Below are 21512 nucleotides of genomic sequence, written 5' to 3' on the forward strand. Positions count from 1 at the left end.
GCCTCTCCTCTTTTTAGCCCGGGAAAAGGTTCTGTATATTTCCAAGCTGGATCTTTTCTACTCGGGATTGCTCTATGAGGAGGACTGAAACTAGACATTGTTTTCAAAAGTTGAAGGTTGCTAGAATAAGACACAATTACAAAAAAAATGAATATTTGTCAATTGTTAAATTATAAATTAATACAAAAAAAAATATAATTGCAAAGTTTTGATTTTGATACAAAAATCAATGTAATAGAATTTGTATTCATTTTTTTCAAAGAAATTAGCAAACCTACCATGTAGATTGTTTTTTTCATTTCCAAACATAAAGAAATCAGCAAACCCTACAATGTACATTTTTAAACAAAAATAAATGTACATTGTAGGGTTTGCTGATTTCTTTAAGTTTTGAGAAAACAAAAAACAAAAACATGGTAGGGTTTGCTGATTTATTTGAAAGAAATGAATACGTATTACAAATGTTAAAAAAAAAATGTAAATTTTGCTTATGAAACACCAAAAAAACCAAAAAATATAAATCTTACCTCTTATACGAAGGTTGAAATGAAATGCAACCTCTTTCCAATCCTCTCTAACAAGCTTTTGATGCACCAAATGCAAGTATTACACTGCTCCAATGTGATTTGTTGAAGAAATTCTAGTCCTCCTCCTTGCTGGTTGCCCTACTATGCTCTCTTCTTTTTCCTCACAACTCACTCTTCTCCTCCTATTTTTTCAATAGAATGAAATGAGATGCCTTTTACAACTTAGCATAAAATATAAATGAAAAAAAAAGCAAGTAAAACCATTTTTTAACATGTTTTATTTTTGCTTTTTCGGTAGTTTACGCTGACCGAGTTATGGGCTTGCGACTCGCCGGGTCCGAGCTGAGTCACATGACTCGTCGTGACTCAGCCAAAACTCGCCGAGTCCGGGTCCAAGCCACCCAGGACTCGCTGAGGGTGACTCGGCCTGTGACTCGCCAAGTTTTGGCGAGTCACAGAACTCTGATTTACATACAAGCCGAACCACTCTTAAGGCTGTCAACGCATGTAATCTGCACCCCAACATTTGGCGATCTCTCTCTCTCTCTCTTGTGCAAACTTGCTCATCATCCGTTGTGTGAAGGCTGGCTGTTAGGTGATGCTATCAAGATCTTGTGAAGCTAATGAAGACTTGCCTTGAGCGAATTTGATGCTGATGATAAGGGCTGCAATCTCCATTATCATTTAAAGAGGAATTCAGATCTGCTATCTTGCTGGTTGAACAACAATCTGAGATAAGCACATTTGCCTTGTAATTGCCTACATTTGAGATAATACACATTGTACTTTGTGGCTGGGGTTTTCACCTCCAAGAGGGAGGTTTTCCCAGGGTATTGGTGTGTCTTGTTTTGTGTTTTTATTGCTGTCACTGTTCTGTTATAACCTGATTATTTAAGATTAACATCTGATTGCTTAAAATTAACATGGTATCAGAGCTTTAGGTTCATTCTAAATAATCAGATGATTAGTTGTCCTTCACTTTCAGTTTGTTGTTAGTTTTGCAAGATGGTTACAGGTTTGAAAGTCGAGGACAAACTTGAAGGTGCCCTAAATTTTACACCATGGAAGGTCCATTACAATTTGTGAAAGATAAGGATCTGACTGAGCCTTCGGATCTGGATGAGCTAAAGCAATTCAAGAAGTCTACCGTGAATCAAAAAGTTCAACAACAATGTCTACTTGACAAATTAAAGGCATCGATGGGACGATAGCAAGAATAAGATTTCAGGTTCTCTCATTCCTCTATTCTCAATTATAGGGTCCACCTGGTTGGAGATTTGCATCCGATTACCTTATTGTTATTAGTGTCTTATCTAGTGCACAAGGTTCTCGTGCTTGTTAACTACTTCATTTGAGGGTGCTTTCATATGTCGGTTTGTGCACTTTTCTTCAGATCTTAGTATTGCCTAACTTTCTTCCTAAGGTTTGGAACAATAATCCATCTTACGAACTTCTTTCTCTGTATGGAGATCCACCCAAATATCCTCTATGCAATGCACATGTATGACGACTTTTTGATCCTCTCCTTCATACCCCAGTAGTCGAAATCTGCTCTTGACTTGAACCTTTTGAGTTTTATCTCCTTCATTTCGGTCTCCATGGCTTTGGCTTTGGTGGATGTAATGAGGGAGTGCTGGCCAATCTTCAATGGGTTAGTTGTAGAAATCCCCATCCCAACCTTATGCCTGACAGATTGATGTGCATGAATGACCATGATCTGTCTTCCCAACTACATAAGAATAAGCTTATCAGTTGGGAATCTAGGAAGCATGTACGGCTGCTCGCTGTAACATCCAACTCTCATGTAAGTGAAAGTCAGGAATTGAAGGAACAAGAAGCCAATTCAGGTTGAAATAGTAGCTAGTTCGGATACCTATCTATTGTATTTTATTGTTGTCAATGACAATTAAAATACACATGTATTATCCATTATATAAATCGAACTTAGGGCTGGGCCCAAATACATGTAACTTGTAATTATGTCTTGCTTGGGCGAGACCTATATATAATGTAACATGTGGATAGGATAGGCCCTATAAATGTAACTTGTAATTTGGTTTGACCCTAATTGGGTGATGTAACTTGTGGTCCTATATTGAATGTAACTTGTAGATAGGGTAGGCCCAATATGTATTTTGAGCGATTATGTAATTGGGCTGGGCCCAAACTCATGTAGCATGTGGTAAAGGCAATCAAGCAATAACGTCTTAATAGGTCAAGACCTATTTGGACGATATACATAATATTATTATTAAATTAACAAGGCCAACTTGAGACTTGACACCACAAGTCAAGTATATAAGCAAGTCATTTGCATAGCATAATGAATCAATTTACATACAAGGAGAATCACTCTTAAGGCTGTCAATGCATGTAATCTGCTCCCCAACATTTGGCGATCTCTCTCTCTCTCTCTCTTGTGCGAACTTGCTCCTGATCCGTTGTGTGAAGGCTGGCTGTTAGGTGATGCTATCAAGATCTTACGAGGCTAATGAAGACTTGCCTTGAGCAAATGTGATGCTGATGATAAGGGCTGCAATCTCCATTATCATATAAAGAGGAATTCAGATCTGCTATCTTGCTGGTTGAAACACAATTTGAGATAAGCACACTTGCCTTGTAATTGCATACATTTGAGATAATACACATTGTACTTTGTGGCTGTGTTTTTCACCTCCAAGAGGGAGGTTTTCCCAGGGTATTGGTGTGTCTTGTTTTGTGTTTTTATTGCTGTTATTGCTCCGTTATAACCTGATTATTTAAGATTAACATCTGATTGCTTAAAATTAACAATTCATTCACTTTTTCCCATGCCTTATCTAATACTCTTCTATTCTTTAGTGTCTTTTCAAATTGACACATAAAATAACCAAAGAATGCATCCTAAACCCTTCTGTAATGCAATCTGCTGGGTCTCAAAGGCAACTGATCATAGTAATCCCATACAAGTATAAGCGAGTGATCACCCTTGGTAGAAAGACCAGGGAAGTGTCTAAGTGATGTTGCTAGATACACCAGATATGAGTTCATGTAGAATGTCATGGTGATAGGGACTGCCGCAAGTTGTTGACACAAAGCATCACTGATGATTTCACCCCATGAGATGTGATGGGATTACCTTATAAACATGATAAACTGATACATCCAGGGTTCGAAAACATTATAATGCTCTAGACCCAACATCCTGCTGAGGAGAGTAATGATGTCTCCAATTTCCCACTTGAAGTCGCAACGGTATAACTTAGCCCATCTTGTGAAAGCGGCTCGTGGTTCATGGATCCACCTATTAATGTGGCGTTTGCAGTCCTTTCCCCTTGGAACATAATATTGAGCTGCACTATCTTTGGAAATCTCCATATACACAGGTGCTGATGTTATTTTGAAAACTTTCTCAATGGTATCCGCATCAAGACGAATTATCGCCTCCCCATCATCATTTCTGATAGTTCTTGTCTCTTTATCAAAATGGTGAGCACAATCAAGAACAAACTTAGGTTGTAGGGCAGCCACCGGAAAAGAAGAAGCATGGTGAATGTGGCTGTCAAACAATCGCTACATATTGCTATCCTTTGGATCCTCCACCCCTTTGATGAAATCTGACATGTCAACAGGTCCTATTTTTGTATCCTTGATATGGTCCATAGGAGAGGAAACTTGTGAAGGGGAGACATCATTTTGGTACTTATCAAATTTGTATTTCATCTTCTTTGGAACGGAAGATGATTGTAGATCTGACATTGAAGAACAACCTGGTATGCTGCGATGAAGACTTAAAAGTGTCAAAGCAACTTCAAAATCAGCTGCACCTATCATCTTTCTTCTTCAAATGGGAAATGTTTTAACTCTTGCCCTTCACAACTTTGTGAGAGGAAGATGGGAAATAAATAGGGATGCTTGGAACTTGGCTTTTGACCAATTTCGGATCTTGAGGAAGTTTCGCAAGTATACAAGTAGGGAAGAACAAATGTGCAATCGGGCTTTTGAAACCCGAATGCAAGTATACTTGTAAAATGGAAAATGGAGTAGTGGGTGAAAAATGAGAATTTGACATGTAGGAAATGGCGGGAATGGTATATATGGATGATCTCTTAAATAGAAAAAAGAAGAAGATTCAAACCCTAGCCACATTTTTTTCAAAAACGCCATATGTAGCAAAACGCCTAATAAATGCATGAAGAATCGGTCAAATAAAGCTTCCAATCTCCACGCCTAGGTAAGAGAAGCCAAAACGACTTAGGAGAAGGAGGATTCGTGGCTTTTCATGAGGTAAATCGTGGCATTTTCAAAAACACGTGTTTGCTGTTTGAATGCCTTTAAATCAGCAAAACGACTTCCAAATGGCACAAAAAGAGTTTCAAAAATGCATGAGAATTGGTTAGGAATCAAAATGCCTTCCTCCTAAAATTTCTCCACAAAAATCGTTTGAATCCTTCAAGAAATTCGACTTCTATAGCTGGTCGGGTTCTTGGGAAGGGCAACAAGTTTAAAATTTGCAAAGAACATGAAATTGGGTTTTTAAAACCTATTTGCAAGTTTTAATATGTTCACTTATCATGCATTAAGGCAAAATCGGGTTTGTGAGAGAAAACTACAAGTTTAAAATGTATGTAAAAGGGAAATAAAACTCCCTTTACAAGTTTTAAACAACTCAACAAAAGACTAGTAAAGGGAAAATAAAATTCCTTTAACGAGTCAAAAATAACTTAAAAATGAAACTTGTAATAGAGAAACAAAATCCCTATTACAACTTAAAGTGATTTAATAAAACTTGTAATGGAGGAGAAAAACCCCTGCCATAACTTAAAATCACTTAAGTGAAACTTTTTAAATAAATTACAAGTTTTATTTTAACTTTACAATTTAAAGTTCACTTGTAATATGTTCAAAAAGTTCCTCCAATGACTAAAAAGACAAAATGCAACAAGGGGGGAAATAAAAAGTAAGTTACAAGTTTAAAAAAAATACATAAAGTGCACTTCTAATTGACTTAAAATTTCCCTACAACACTAAAACAAGAGAAAATTAAAACTTGCAACTTAAGGAAAATTTCCCATCTGCAGTCAGGGAGAAAAAACCCGAAATTGAAAGAAAAACAAAGCAAACGAATTCGAAACGCGGTTTGAGGATGGGCCGAGGATTAGTCCAATCTAGGGGTAGAGAAAAATTTTACCTCGTTAAGCGTGCATTAGAGTAAAATTTTCATTTTCTGACAAAAAATTCAATGTAATAGTCCATTTTTTTGAAAACAAAAATGAAGACAACAAACATTGAATTATCATTTCATTGTATTAGAGCTTAGGTTCTTTTATGGCGAACTTTTTAAGTAAAAAAAATTCGTGGGTTTTTTGATGTTTTTCCACAAAAATTCATGGAAGGGTTTTGTTTGATTTTGCCACAAAAATTAGAGAGTTCTATTTCTATTTACTACTTATGATGACTGCGAGTGAAGTTTTGAACATATTGGAGGATTTTGTGCGATTCTCCTAAAAAACGTGGATGGGTTTTTTGATTTTTCTCCACAAAAATCATGGAGGGTTTTGCACAATTTTCTTTTCAAAAATTGTGGTTTCTTTATTTGTTTTTTGCACGATTTTTTCACGCAAAAATCGTGGGTTCTTTATTTGTTGGAGGGCTTTCTAATTTTTTCCAAAAAAAATCATGAAGGGTGTTTTTTTTGGGTTTTTTGATTTTTTTCTAAAAAAAACATGATGGGTTTTTTGCATGAGTTTTGAGAAGTTGATCTTGGTGTCTCTGGATAAATTTAAAGTAATTATGTAATGTTTCTATAATGGTTATTCAGTTAGTTTAGGATCTTTCCCTTTTTATGTTTAGTTTCTTTTTAGAATGTTTCCTTTCGTGTTTCTATTCTTGATTGTTTTTGTTATGAAAGGATCCTCTTGTAATTTGCTATATAATGAGTATTCCTCTTCTTAATTAAGTACAACATCCATTTCTTCCAGATATAGGTAGGGGCCGGCCAGGGAACCTGGTGCCTCCGCCCTTGCTACTGCTTTCACTGACCTAGTACAGCTCCATGCCCGATAAAAGTGCAGTTTCCTTTCCTAAACTTCCGTCTCGACCGGGTGCCTTTGCACACATTTCATGATATCAGAGCTTAGGTTGTTTTGTCAAATTTTTTTAGTAAAAGAATTCGTGGGTTTTCTATGATTTTTTTCCAACAAAAAGTCATGGAAGGGTTTTTCTTGATTTTTTCCACCAAAATCAGGGAGTTATTTCTGTTTACTACTCATGATGGCTGCAAGTAAATTTTTTGAAAAAACTAGGGGGTTTTGTACAATTTTATCCTAACAAGATCTCTAGCTCTGATACCACTGTAGCATACATCCTTTTTTTTTTTCTTTCGAAAAATGGTAACAACTGAAATTGAGATGCAAAAATTTTCTTTTCACTTTCTTATGACCCAAATCCTACAATGGTCAAGATGAGAGCTTACGGTGTTTAGGATAACAATTAACTGAAATAAAGCAACTGAAAAGAAAGCACTACATGGCAAGCTATCCAAAGCCATTTATCCAGTGTGGTGCATATGCAGAACTTGAAAAAGGTAAACATCCACTTATTTAGTGGGAATTGCAAGGCACTTTGATTTATTGAATGAGAAAGCTTATACAATACTGAAATGAAGAATAAGATTCTTCCATTTATCTAGTGGTTAGCAAGTACAAAACATGAGTAACGGCTCTTACACTGATTCAGTGGTGAGTGATTACAATAAACCACTTGTTCAGTGGGGTAAGTATCAACAATAAACAAGGTTCTACCATCCAGTGTTACAATGTTAACTAACACAATTCACACCAAAATAGAATTATATATCTGCTCTTACAAATGCTCATGAAGGAAAGTACCGCTGATATAAACAAACTACTAAATCACCCTCAAGATGCAAAATAACAAGAACCCACTGGCCTAGCTATGAAGTAACAATAGTAGACCTTAAGTGGATGAATAGGCAAGCTGGTGCAGGTATGAGAATGCACTGAAACAGGCTGCCTCGGAGATGTACAGCCAGGTTATTCACCCAAAAACCTCCAATAACTCGCACCCAACAAGCCAAAATGACATCAACTGAAAAGCTTTCACCAAACAGCTCCAAGCTCACCTCAAAATACCTTAAACATTACTAAATGAATTGGCAGGTCTGAAAATAATTAACAGTCAAGCAGCAGGTACCAAGGGTTTTATGCCTCCAATGATAGCATCAAACATCACTCCAATGCCATTTCTTCATCTTCAAAAGACTTGGAAGCTTCAAGTTTACATGTGGTGCCACCTAACATGCCTTTTTGAATACTTAATACCCAATGCTTCTCTCTAAAAGGCTCATGCCATTCTTGCAGAGGAATGGCCTGTACTTGCAATATGTTAGTACGGTCTGGCAAGAGAATTCAGCAATGGTATGGTCAACTTGAATATTCCGAATTTACCCCAAAGCAATGCATAAGGTTTTGGAAATATTCTGCAATTTCAATACTTACTTCCACTTAAAATTCATCACAAATCTCTATCATTGCAACACCCAAGAAATGAAAAGTTCAAATTGTAGCAATGGTAGTTCCTGGATGAAATCCCACCGACTATCAAGGGGATTTTGGTTCCCGAAACTAGTAATCTTGAGAGGGTTTTTGTCCTCAAAAGATTTGGAAGAACTAGGGGTACATTCTAGCAGCATGACAATATCATATTCACTAGTTTACTATTCAAACGAGTCCAACATGTCTTAATATAGCTTTTTTGAAATAATAATAACATTTTCATGTGCAAAGGCTCCCTTATCTCTCATAGGTGTCCACTTTTGAAACACTTAATCACCTTTTTAAATGATATTTTACTTAAGTTATTTTAAATATTTAACAATAGAAACCTAATCAAACATTTAAATCATTTTACTTGAGTTGTGAAAAGAACTGAAGTTGCATCAGAATCAAACTTTGATCATGCCAATATAAGTCTAAAGACTAGTGATGTTGATTGGAGCCAACTAGGTGACTTACTAAAATAGACTGTTTCTCCAAGATGTTTGGAGAAGCCATCAATTTTTAGAAATCACTTCTGGAAGTGGCAAGATGGTCCATACTGCCAACTGAAATGGTAATAAATATATGTTGATTTTTAGCAATCAGACTGAAAGTAAATAACTGAAACTGAAAAAGCAACACATAACAACACAAAACAACACAAGAACAACACAACAGTACCTTGGGAAAACCTCCCTCTTGGAGGTGAAAAACCCAGCAACAATTCTCAGATCTCGATTAGTCAAATTGCATTTACAATTAGCTTCACACTTGAAGCTGTCAGCAATTATGCACAGAACCTTAGGGTAAATAGCACTAACAAACTTATCTGCAATACAAGGAGGATGGCAGATTGAGGTCACTGTCTACAAGATCGATCTGCTGTCACAAAGATGATGTTCGCTGACCCTAAGACGATGTTTGGTGCCCCCTTAGACCAGTTCGCAGTCCTTCAAGAGAGTTTACTGTGCCTTGATGAGGTTCGTTGATTGCAAAAGGTGTTGTGCATCTGTTGATGTTCACTGGCTTCTAATACTGATTCACTGTCTTCTGATTATGTTCGCTATGCACTTAATGATATTCGCTGATTGCTGAAGGTAATTCGCTGATTACTGAAGACAATTCACTGGATGTATATATTTGAGCAATGAGATAGGCTTCACATATATAGGAGACTCTAGCCTTCACTTCACCTTAGGTCGGCTAGGTTTAATTCCCGCCAAAATATAAACAAATAATTTCATTTTACAATTTCCAAGTATAGGTCGTGACCTATTTACAAGTTACATAATTTTGGTGCCAAGCTAGATAATGTTTACACGTTATACATGCAAGTCACAACACGTTACATATGTATTTAACATAAATTACCCAAATAGGGCCCAGTCAACACGATGACAAATTGCTAAGGCTAAAAGGCCAATTTAGAGAGCTAGGTCGGCCCAAACTAGGAATCCGACCTAGCTATAAATCAACAATATATACAATAGAAACGAAAGACTCTATTTATAGATTACAAGACGATGTTTCTAAAAAGAAACAATCATAAACAACAAAAAAGAAACTTACTAAACCAACTAAGATCACCATTATAGAAACATTACAATATTATTTTAATATCAGCCTAGCTTAGTGCCATGAATAACAATTTTGAAATGCTGAAGTTGTGCTCCCCAACAACTTTGGAGCCCTCTTTTCCTTACCAATTAGCCTATGGGGACTTGGGAAATAGGCTAATTGTCTACCGACTAAGCTCGAGAATGGGACATTACATATTCAAACTTATGCATCTATGAACCTATATGTTGCCATATTTGATGCATCTTGTTATTCTACCAGAATGTTTGCTGCCATATTGAGCATAGCGTTAATGAAAGATCATTTGAAAATTGCAAAAAGATTAAAACATAAAAAAAGTTAGTCACATAGATGCATGCATACACACACACACAAATCACCACGACCAATTGTTATGGAACAAAATAAAAATTATAAACTAAGCTATTAAAACCAAAATGTTCATAAATAATAATAATAAAAAAAACTATATGTTCTATGGTCTTAAATGCATAAAGAATTGAATACACACACACACATAATTGCTACATCTAGCTATTTCTGAACTAGAAGATTTTGGAAAGTTGCTATACCAATTTTGTCTTGAATATTGTAGCTGTTTCTATGCAACCCTGAGTTTAAATAATCAAATTGGATCATAGTGTTTACAGAAAAGAATATGAATGTTTACATTCTTATGCTGCTCAGTCACATATGCAATCCTAAAGACATATTTTCTTGTGGGAAAAATGGTGTTTCAACCTTGCATTTACATGAGGTTACTATTTATAGTAAGTTTTCATTTGCACAAAATGGTGCAAAATTCTCTTTGAAGCTTCTAGTTGGCTAGATAAGCATTCCGGTAAAGTTACGTCACAATATCACAGCTAGTTTTGAAGATATTAAATTTTCCGTTTTGGAGGGGTGCAATGAAAGGTTTAAATTTAATTTTGAGGGCTTTAGAGGCCTCGAAATGCCTTGAAAAGTGGGCGTAAATGGTATAGCAATTTATCAGCCAATATATCACTTCGCGATCTTTTGAGCGCTTCAAACAGTTTGTCAATAGGACACACGGTTCTCAAGTTATGCCCTCCGGAAGTTTGTACACTTGAAATAGGAAATATAAAATGTATCAGACACATAAATGAGCTGTAAAAGGGAGGAACACGTGTTGATGTGTGTTTTAACATGTCATAGGGCATCTAGAAGGGAGATAGGGTCGGCTACACCTTATTGGGTAGTTTTAGCCCGTGGTTTTGTAATACGATTTGACGATTTCTTGTATTGTATCTCTTATATGTGAGGTGCATGAGATAGAGGTTGTGTGTAAAACTCTTATAGCAATTTGGTTACCTCTGAGTCTTTGATTAGTGGTAATCCTGCAGAGAGCTTGCTTTGCAAGTATATTGTAATCTGTTATTGATTGCTGAATAATATATTGAACTGCTTTTGGAGTGTGGTGTTTTTCTTCCGAAAGGGTTTTCCCCACGTAAATCACTGTGTTATGGTATGCATGTTATTGTGTCGATTTCTGTTAAGTTTTTGTAATTGTTGTAATGATCTATAAAAGTTTTTGCATTATCCTCCTCTCAAGATTAGTGTAGGAAGTTGTTCCGCTACTTAACTTCCTTACATTTTCATGGGCTGTTTTTTGAGGCTAGCTAGATTAACAAATAACTCAGCAAAAAATATTTAGAAATACTAACATGACACAAACTCTTCCATTTTTATCCATGAACTGTACAAGTATGAAATGAATTCTTTATACTCCATCTGTCTCTAGTCATTTTCTCCCCCACATGCAAAATTAGCCTCCAATTGAGTGAATCAAGTAACTTATATTTTTCTGACATCTAGAAAAACCTACATGCACTTACATCAGTGATTTGTGGAAACCCCATGTTCGGTTTTGTTGTGACGTTTTCACACATCGCCCCATTGCAAATGGAGACCCCCTTCTTTTTAGGCCCTTCCGGTCTTTTGGCTTTGTTTTTTCGGTCTTTTCGCAACAGTCTCGTTAGTCTCTGAATTTGCGAGTGTTTGGGGGTCATATTGATCAAGTCTGCTCTTTCGTTTGGGCGAGTTTGGTGAAGTTTAGGACTCGTTTTGTTAATTTTAGGGTTTCTGCCTTCAGTCCTAGATTTAAGGGTTTTTTTTAGGGTTTTGGAAAAACTAAACTTAGAAGTGGAATCAGGACCCTTCAAGGAACCTTCCAATAAAATTTGAGCGAATTTTGAGAACTTACTATTTTTAGTAAGTTTCACTGCCTCCCGGATTGGTCTAATTTTGCCAAAAATCAAAATTACTATTTTTAGTAAGTTTATATTTTTAGTAAGTGCTTTCCTGACCTATTTTGTCCAAACCTTGACATTTTGAAACACTTACTATTTGGGAAAATCTATTTTTGGCAGGATCTTCACAGGAAAACACTGAAAGCTGAATATCTCTGAAGACGCTGAAGACTAAACGTTCCTAAAAACCATTTCTAAATTCGGAAGAGTCAGAAGGCAGACAAGTTGGATAAAAAAAATGGTTAAGTTTGGAACTCCTATTCCAGAAGAGGAAAGCATGCAAAATCATCCAAGTCTGGAAATTCACATCAATCCACCAATGTCATCCTAATCCGAAAATGGCCTGAAATTTGACTATCTGAAAATTTGAAAGATCTTCCAAAATCCAAAATTTGCATTATGATTCCTAGGGACTTGAAACCACTCTCAAACATCCTGACAATATATATGAAATATAACGTTTAAGTATAAGAAAGGAAAAAAACATATTGAAGATGCCACTTATACTTAAATGTTATATTTCATTTATATCCTGATGAAGAGAATGAGGAAAAATCATGAAAATCCTTCCCCAAGTCAATTCAGCACCCAAGTTTGGCCAAGGGTGCCAAACAAAGGAGTCCATGGAGAACGTGGAGAATGTGAAAATCCTTGCCTAGGTGGTTTTAGCGTCCATACTTCACCAAGGGCGCCAAAGTGACGTTGACATGGAAAGCATGGAAAATTGTGAATTCCACCACTTAGTGAAAATTCTGCCCTACTCCAAGGGAGGGCGCCAAAGTGGAGTGCTCAAGGAGAATGGAGAAAGTTGTGAATTCCTTCCTTAGGTGAAGTAGCGCCCAAGCCATGATCAAGGCGCCAAACAAGAGAGATGAAGAAAAATGAAAGAACAATGAAAATCCATGACCCAAGCAAATTAGCACCCAAGCACAGGATGGGGCGCCAAATCCATGAAGGCATGGAAGAATGCTCAAACTCATGAATTCCTCCTCCATGGAGAGTTTGCACCCAAGGTTTCATTAAGGCGCCAAAACACACAAGGCGTGGAAAATGGAGAAAATTCAAGATTCCAAGGAATGGAGGGATCAATGCCTTTGGCCAAGGAAAGGATGTTGAAATGGCTAAGTCAGGAAAAAAAATTCAAGGATGAAATGATGAATTCCACCATGAAGAGTGAATTCCACGCCTAAGTTGGAAAACTGAAAATTTGTCTAAGGCACACAAAAATCTAGGTATCAAGGAAGGACATGGGAAGGATAAATTTCCTCTATCAAAGTCAAAATTCCAGGCCCAATTAGGAAGTTGAAAATTTTCTAAGGCATGGAAATAATGAAATTCCTTCACCAAGCTGAATTCCACGTTCCACGCCTAAGTTTGAAAGTCCGGGATGGAAATTTCCAAGGCAAAGGAGAATTTTGAAGCTCAAGGAGGAATGGAAATGCAGGAAATCCCCTCGGGAATAATTTTGAAAAATCCTATTTTTATACACCAAATCACATCCAAATTGCAAAAGTTTTACAGATTTGGAATCATGAAAGAATTCCCTCTCTCCAGGACCCGAGTCCTAAATTTTAGGAAAGTTCCGAAAAAATAGGAGATGGTGAAAATTGATGGAAAACCTTCTTCAAGCAAGGAAAGTTGAGGAGACTTCAAGAAAATTCTTCCTGAATCGAATTTTCCCTCTCCAACAATTCCAGATATGCAGGAGCCGATATACGACAACGGGGTCCACTTGCATGGCAAGGATCTATTGGACACGTGGCAGTAGAGTGGCCCATTCATTGCCGGAATATTTGACCAAATGGCGAGCTGGTCATTGCCTGTTGAATTTATGGTAGATTCTTTTTGCATGCAGCCGCCGCATGTGGAGATGATGGTGCATTTATGGCATCATCGGGCGATTTTGCATGGAGGCATATTTATTGCATTTATGATTTATTGGGCGAGCTTGATGGATGATGGTGCATTCAATGCACAATGGACGCCATTTTTGGCAGGAATGTAATTAATTGTATATGGGCATAATGGGCATTTATTGTTGATTCCCACCTTGTTGCATCTTGAGTGGAGAATCTTTTAGGGAAAGCCCTAATTAGGGTTTGCATGTTACCAAGTCTCATGGCCTATATAAAGGGGTGACCCCCTTCATTTGTAAGAGGGAGACTTGTATGAAATTGTTGCGATAAGTTTTGAGATAATAATAGTGAAACATTGTTCTCTGATGGTGTCCGCTTAAGTTATTTTTCAAAACTTGCATGGTTTCACCTTCCTCACTTAGAGTATAATTTTATTTTCTCAGTTGTTAGATAAAGTGCTTTGATTTCGATGGAGAATGTAATGGTGTTTGATGAATTCCCACGGTTCATACTTTTTGCATCTTGCTGATTGTAAGTTGCAGTGTAAAGTTAGCTTGAATCCCCAAATTTATGCTAAGTTTGATTGTGAATAGTTGTTTGGATTGCGCCGTGTTGAGTCTTCAAATGCACTTTCTCAATGTGAAAATCCTTCAACATCCTCAAAAGATTGCACCGGTTCTTGCAGAGTTGTAGTTGATCTTGGCGAAGCAGAGCTTGGTTTATCTGGAGTTCGTCCAGTAGAGCACTATCTATTGATATCACTGCCCTTAGGAGTAGATTTAGATCCTTCTAACCCTTTCCCCTTTCTTTTCAGTTCATTTTAGTTCGTTCGAAACAAAAGCATCAACAAATTGCCATATCTGATGATGGAGGTCCAGCCACAACAAAGTGAAAGAATGATGCAAACGTAAGGCCCCTTGGATTACCAACAAACACATCAGCCAACCGAGCCACGTTCGTAGCATAAAGGAACCTTGGAGTCGATTGTTTGAACTTTCTGCAATCTTAGGATGCAATCGCACTTTGATCAAGAGAGAGTGAAGTGACCGTTAGGCAACTTTATTCTGTGTTCGACGTAGTCATTAAAAACACGTCAATAGGTTTTTGGACCTATCTCTTTGTGCTAAGTCTCATGCATTTAACTGTGATGAAGTACCTTGACGCACACATCAGCATCTAAGTGTCCAAATCTAAATCAATTTCCGATGAAGTTCTCAGGAATCTGTAGCAGTAGTGGCAAATGAAATTCTACTTATGTTTTGAATAACCAGCCGAACTATTTCAAGCTCCCCTCCATGCATCTCTTATCTCATGGTTTCATGATCCACTCATTATGGTATAATGAGGGAAATTAAATATTCCACACTGAGCAAAAATCTGAGAAAAATCTTGACAATAACTTGGTGAAGAGTTGACTGAATGTCAAATTAAACCACTGAACTTAGAGTAACAATGAAATTTCATCGTTGATAGGAGTTTCATTTTATAACTTGTTGAAAACTCAACAAAGTGTTAGCTTTAATTTTTTATAGAGAAGATTGAAATATGATAAGATGCAGCTACCTGGGAAGGATATTGTGACCATACTCAAGTGATTTATGCAGCATGAATTATAACACACCAAAAGACCATGGCATGGTGAACTTGGTTCTAATAACCATTTACAATTCAGTGTAAATATTCTAAGTAAATTCCTACCCTTGCCAAACAATCCTTAAATATCGAGTTATGGGAATAGGCTGCAACACAATAATACATTCCAGTTACAACAATCACATTCTCTATATAAGTTACAACAATCACATTCTCTATATAAAGTACTTACATCATTAGCAAATCTAGTTTTGCTAAAAGCTTATCATGCTGCTTAAAGCAGTAATTTCCTTAAATTTACAAATGCAATTTTCTAATGTTTTAGATTCTGCTCTGTTTATCACTCATCATATAATATGTACTTACATGATTAGCAATCTAGTTTTGCCAAAGGGTTGTCATGTAGCAGTAATCAGTAATTTCTTGATGTTCACAAATGCAAATTTCTAATGCTCTAGATTCTGTTTTGCTTTTCACTCATAATTTATTTTAAGTTTTCAAATGGAACTGCCTACCATACTTTATTAATATTATTGTGCAGTTCAAGTACAGTCCTTATTATCTTTTACAAGAGATAACAAATAATGAGTTTTTTTTCAATTATGTCTGCTTAAATAAGCTTCTAATTTATTGTTTTGCTGGAAGGAAATCTTACAACTGCAGACAGCATATACAATAATAAGGAAATAGTTTAAAACATGAGTAATACACAGAGCTCTTTATTTAGTAGTTGTGATTAGTCATTATGGTTAATTGTGGTAATTCATTCCCAAATGAAACATCCATCATCAACAAGTCTATATGGATGGTCTTGTTGATGATAGAAAGGAAAGAAAGAAGTTATATAAATGAACATGGATGATTTTACTTTGATAGCCACTGTCATAAATGCAACTTTCCTTTGTTGTTTGGGGCATGAAATTCTTTCTCAATAGAAAAGTTTGAGGTTCAAGGGGATCCTATATTACAAAAGAGTAGCTGTGGGACAAAACTCAAATATGATAAAATGATTTTCTTAGTTGTATTTGTGCTAAATGGAATAACTCTTGTCATGGAAACAAAGTAGGTGATTTATTTAGCTAAATATTAATGGGATTTTTACAATTATGAGATTGATTGAATCTTTATTAAGAAAGATAGCTTTCTAGAAGACTAATAGATTAAACTTACAGGAGCATTAGTTTTTAAAGAAGTATTTTAGTAAATGACAGGATATGTTTGACATGCCCATCTATCACAAGTAACTCTAGTGGATGGAGAGTTTGGTTGGCAATGATATTTAATTGTAGTTGGTTATTGGTAATATCTCTTAACAAGATTTTTTTTGTCAGCTGCTTCCATAAGAGTTAAGTCTCTGTCACAGCTAAGGTATTAGTTTTTGCTTCATTTGTGACAGGCATATGTGGATTCAAGTGTTATAATGGGCCAGACAGGCACATATCAGAATGATGTAAAGAAGTATGGGAAGATTGAGTACATGAAATGTATTCCAGAGAATGATTTTTTCCCCGATTTGTCATCTGTACCCCGGACAGATATTATATTCTTTTGTTCGCCAAATAATCCAACAGGTTCTGCAGCCACACGAAAACAAATGGAGCAACTTGTTGCATTTGCAAAAGACAATGGCTCGATTATAGTATATGATTCTGCTTATGCAATTTACATGTCTGATGATAATCCAAAATCAATATATGAAATCCCTGGAGCAAGAGAGGTACTATTTTATTTCAATGCTTTTACACTCTGCCTTTATCTAGTACAATGATTTTTACACACGAGTGTTGAAACTTATGGAAACTGTTTTGCCTTAATAGGTAGAATTAAGGTGCATCCAGATGAAATACAAATAGTGCTAGTTAGCTGTTTTGCAAAGACATTTGCTCTGCATTTGAAGTTGTAAAGGCCATCTTGTTAGATCTTCTTTGGTTATCAATTCCGTTTATCTGCAGTATCATATATATGATATAAATGCAACTTTCCTTTGTTGTTTGAGGGACATATATTTCTTGATTGTTTATTTCTCCATAAGCTACCCAAACTTCTGTCATTGTGAGTGTCCTTCTGTGCTGTTGAACATGCCCATTTGTTTGTATTGTAAGATAATAATCAACAGAATTTAATGAAGACGTCATTCTTGAAGCTTCTCTAAACATAATAGAAAGTAAATTAAATATATGAAATATAATGGCTCATATAAGTTATTGAGCAGATCTACCTACCTACTCTATATCCTTCCAACCTGTCTAGTATTCAATGCTATATGATTAATAATAATTTCTGCGTGGAGAGTAAAGGAATTCAATCCTGAACCATGTGATGATTGGTAAAAGTTGGCATTCTTTCTTGGATAGCCTAACCCCTTAGGAATGAATTGTTCATTGATTAACCATGATATGGGTCTTGTGAATTATTATTTTTTGCTGGAAGGGTGTGTAATATCCCATTCAGTTTGCTCCTAGAGGAGTGAGGGAGAAGAATCTTTAAGAAACTAGTAAATTTATTTCTAGATTGGTTAGTGAGGTTGTCACAAATTAAACACTTAAAGCCTATTCTTTCCAAGTTTTTGGGATGGAGATGTGGTTTCATTGTGGGTTTTTTCATAGCCATTTTTCTAGGGACGGAAAGGGATTGATGTTTAAAAAGAAAAGAAAATTTTAAAATATGAGGAAATTTTAAATATTCATATGACATTGATAAAGTATTTATCATAGACATAGAAACCTAATATATAGCATTAGTCTTGAATTGAGATTTCACATGAGAAATGTCAAACTAATCAACAAAATTTAAATGCTTGCATTGTCAACATGCATATATATTGTATAACAATTGCAATAGAATGCCCAAAAGTTGCAAGTTAAAACAATAAAATGACATAAACATAGAAAATATATAGCTGTCCCTAGTTAGTATATGCTGTTGGTAGGTCTGTATCAAAATCAAAGTTTGAGTTCAAGTTTGAGTCGCTACCACTATGAGGGGCTTCCTCATGCAGTGAATCCCTCGTGTTTCCTCATCAACATGTATAACATCTTTGGGATCAACATCCCAATGTGAAGTTGTAGTTTTGCAATATCAAGGGTTTGTCAATCTTGTAGCTGCAAGACACTATGTATGGCCACCAACATTTTTAATTGTCTAGAGGTAAGGTTGTTCCTCTTGATTGACTAGATCAAGCTATATGTGGACCAATTTCTCTCTATAGCAGGGGGACTGAAAACTTCTGAAAGGAAGCAAGTGGCAAGTATCCTCAACTTTGGTGCATCCTTTCCATGCCACATCCCCCGTACAATAGCTTAGTTTGAGCTAATGCGTCTCTATCTGTCCTTGCCTTTGGTTTGTTGAAGCTTGGACCATGAAGATTGACAAAGGCAAGCCACTGTGTGAGAATTAAAGAAGACTTCTCAACAACTGCATTTTTTTAAGGGTCTTCAAAGCCCTTTTTCCATCTCTTCATCATGAGATGGAGGCACTATTCTAAGCCTCCCTATATACCATTTGGGATTTAGAAAACAGGTTGCCATATGAAGTGGGGTGTTCATAGTGTTCTATCACTACATCACAATAGACGTAATATGCTCTTCATAAAATCTCAAAGTGGGATCCTTGCTATAGTTGGCTTGCTTCATTTGCTCCAGCAAAGGTCTCATATTTCTCTCCAAAGCTAGTATAGTTTGCATTAGCATATCTTATGATTTGCACAATAGGTTCGATGAAAGAGGAAACATGTCTACAGGTGCAAATGAGTTACAAAAATTAAAATTTCAAAAAATATTAAAATTTGAGACTCAAAATATAGAGTGAATACTATTACAAAAATGTAAATAATTTATGAGCTAGAAAACATAAATAATTTTAAGGTTTTTAAAATTTAATAATCAAACCAACAATTTCTTCATTTTGGACCATTAATCATCTATCAAAGACGGGTTAGAGATCAATGGTGCTTGGGGCACGTACGGTAGTGTTGACATGTATTTTGTACACCATCATACACAGAATAAAATACCTAAAGGCATCTTATCCTCTCTTGAGAAAATAGTCTCTAACTGCTGAAGATCTGCAAAAAGGATCAGTTAGATGGACTCCAAGGTTCTTTTAGTGGGGTCTCCACGTGTGGACAAGCTCCAGTGGTATGATGTGATTTGCTGGAATCACAAGGGGACTTACATTGAACTTCCAATCTGCTTTGCTGGACACAGGCTTTGACTAACTTAGATTTGAAAAAAATGGAAAAAAGATAAGGGCGAAGAGAGGATCTAATCCTAATACTAAGAATGTAGGAGCAATGATTGGATTTTTGATGAAACTCTAACTAGGTCTTGTTTTGACATCAATGGAACATCTACACAAGACTAGTGCGATCTTCTAAGGGGAGCTTTATGATGTTCAAATTATCACCGCAGGCATAGATACCATCCAAGTTGATGCATATCAATGAAGAGGCGACAAATTGAAATTGAGCTTAAGCTGAACGATTCCAGTCGACTACACAAGGCAAGTTTGCAATCAACAAACTGCTAGTAGTATGGATGTATGAATTCCACCATCAATCAATCACATTCCCTCCATTCATCTAATTATCTACCATCTAAGATTGAAGACTTCAACAAGAAACCATGCAAATTGCAAGAAAACGACATATTTCACCATTACTTCAATGAAAATGGAGTTTGTTTACAATCAATGGCAACAATTTCTTGCCTTGTCCTCCTATTCTACTCTAATTGCTATTCTATCAACTATATTCTAACTCTTCCAACTATTTACAACTCTCTCTAATCATCTTTTACAAATGAAATGTTTGGGCTTATATAGTGCCCACAATACAATTTGATGGCTTAGATCAATTCAAGATCAATGGCCAAGATTTTACAATGAAAAACCCTAATTAGGGTTTGTTACAACCATTACATAACATTTAATGTTTGACCAATGATAAAATTGTATTGCTTGGACACATGTCCCTTTTAGAAAAATCGACCAATGGATAGCCGGGGTAGGTACATCGGAGTTTGTGCCACCTTCCATGAGTTAAGTACATTGAATCTGGACATGCTGAGGTGGACTTCACTGACTGGAGGAGTGATGACTGGGATGCCACCTCATCTGACACTTGAAGCTTGCTAGATACTCAATTTGATGTCTTTGAGAGGCTATCTTTAATTAACTCTTGTTCTAACTCCTTTTGTCCTTGATGTGCAGGATGACGATGTACCTCGCCTTGGAACGCTGGATTGAAAGAGGTCGCCCATGTCTTGGCTTGATCGTCCTGGCGAAGACCGTCCTGGCGAAGACCGTCCTTGATCCGGCTTGATTTTCCTTGAAGAGACCTCCATTTGATGCCTACACAACATTTCAAAATTAGTACCATGATTTTGCAATACATAACATAAATTAGAGAGCAATTTTTTAGGAAACTTAATGATAAGTCCTTTATTAATCATTTCCTAAAAAAGACTCTTGAGCTAGGAATTCAAAATTTCAAAATCAAGGCAATGACAATCAAAATTCGAAATTAAAACAAGAGATCTTGCCATACCTTACTTGAGAGCTTAACTCTAAAATGCAAAATGAATAAAATTCGCCTAGGCGAAATTTGAAATAAGATGGTCTTGATGTGATCTTCAAAAGAACGTTCCTCTTATCAACTTCGCCACCCTTCAAGTCTTGGACGTGATCTCCTCTTCAAGTTAGCAATTTCGCCACCCTTTGGATTTCAACGTGATCTTCAATTGCACCTTTGACGTGGTCCTAAATGGATCTCCAAGTTCACCCTTGACAAATCGCTCCACTGAAATCTCCAAAATATCGCACCACTCTAGATAATATTAGCGCCACCTTTGGTTTGAAATTCACACTCCATACTTGAAATACTTCGCACTTCCTTCCTTCTCCTCAAGATCGCATGTAGAAAGCAAGAAATGATTATGTGAAAATGATTGTTTTCACCCTCCATATATAGCGCTTGCACCTTTTCATCCCTTAGGCCGACTTGAGGATATAAAACAATTTTTTAAATGATTTTTAAATGATTTAGCAAGGCCGACCTCCAAGTATAGCGCTTCAATTCGATTTTTTCTATTAATTAATTAATTAATTAAATGCCTTTCGTTTTTTAATTTGTAAATTTCGATTTTTAATAAA

The 21512-nt window shown here is 36.2% G+C and overlaps 1 protein-coding gene across 1 annotated transcript in view; it reads left to right on the top strand.

Annotated features, from left to right (window-relative positions):
• LOC131079883 (probable LL-diaminopimelate aminotransferase, chloroplastic) overlaps window positions 1-21512 on the top strand; it is a 237792-nt gene that overhangs the window by 180429 nt on the left and 35851 nt on the right. The window contains exon 8 of the mRNA XM_058017925.2: window positions 16759-17079. Within this exon, the coding sequence (XP_057873908.1) occupies window positions 16759-17079 (321 nt within the window). The remainder of the gene's footprint in view (window positions 1-16758; window positions 17080-21512) is intronic.

The sequence above is a fragment of the Cryptomeria japonica genome, chromosome 10 (genome assembly GCF_030272615.1).
Source record: "Cryptomeria japonica chromosome 10, Sugi_1.0, whole genome shotgun sequence".
In the NCBI taxonomy this organism is placed as follows: domain Eukaryota; kingdom Viridiplantae; phylum Streptophyta; class Pinopsida; order Cupressales; family Cupressaceae; genus Cryptomeria; species Cryptomeria japonica.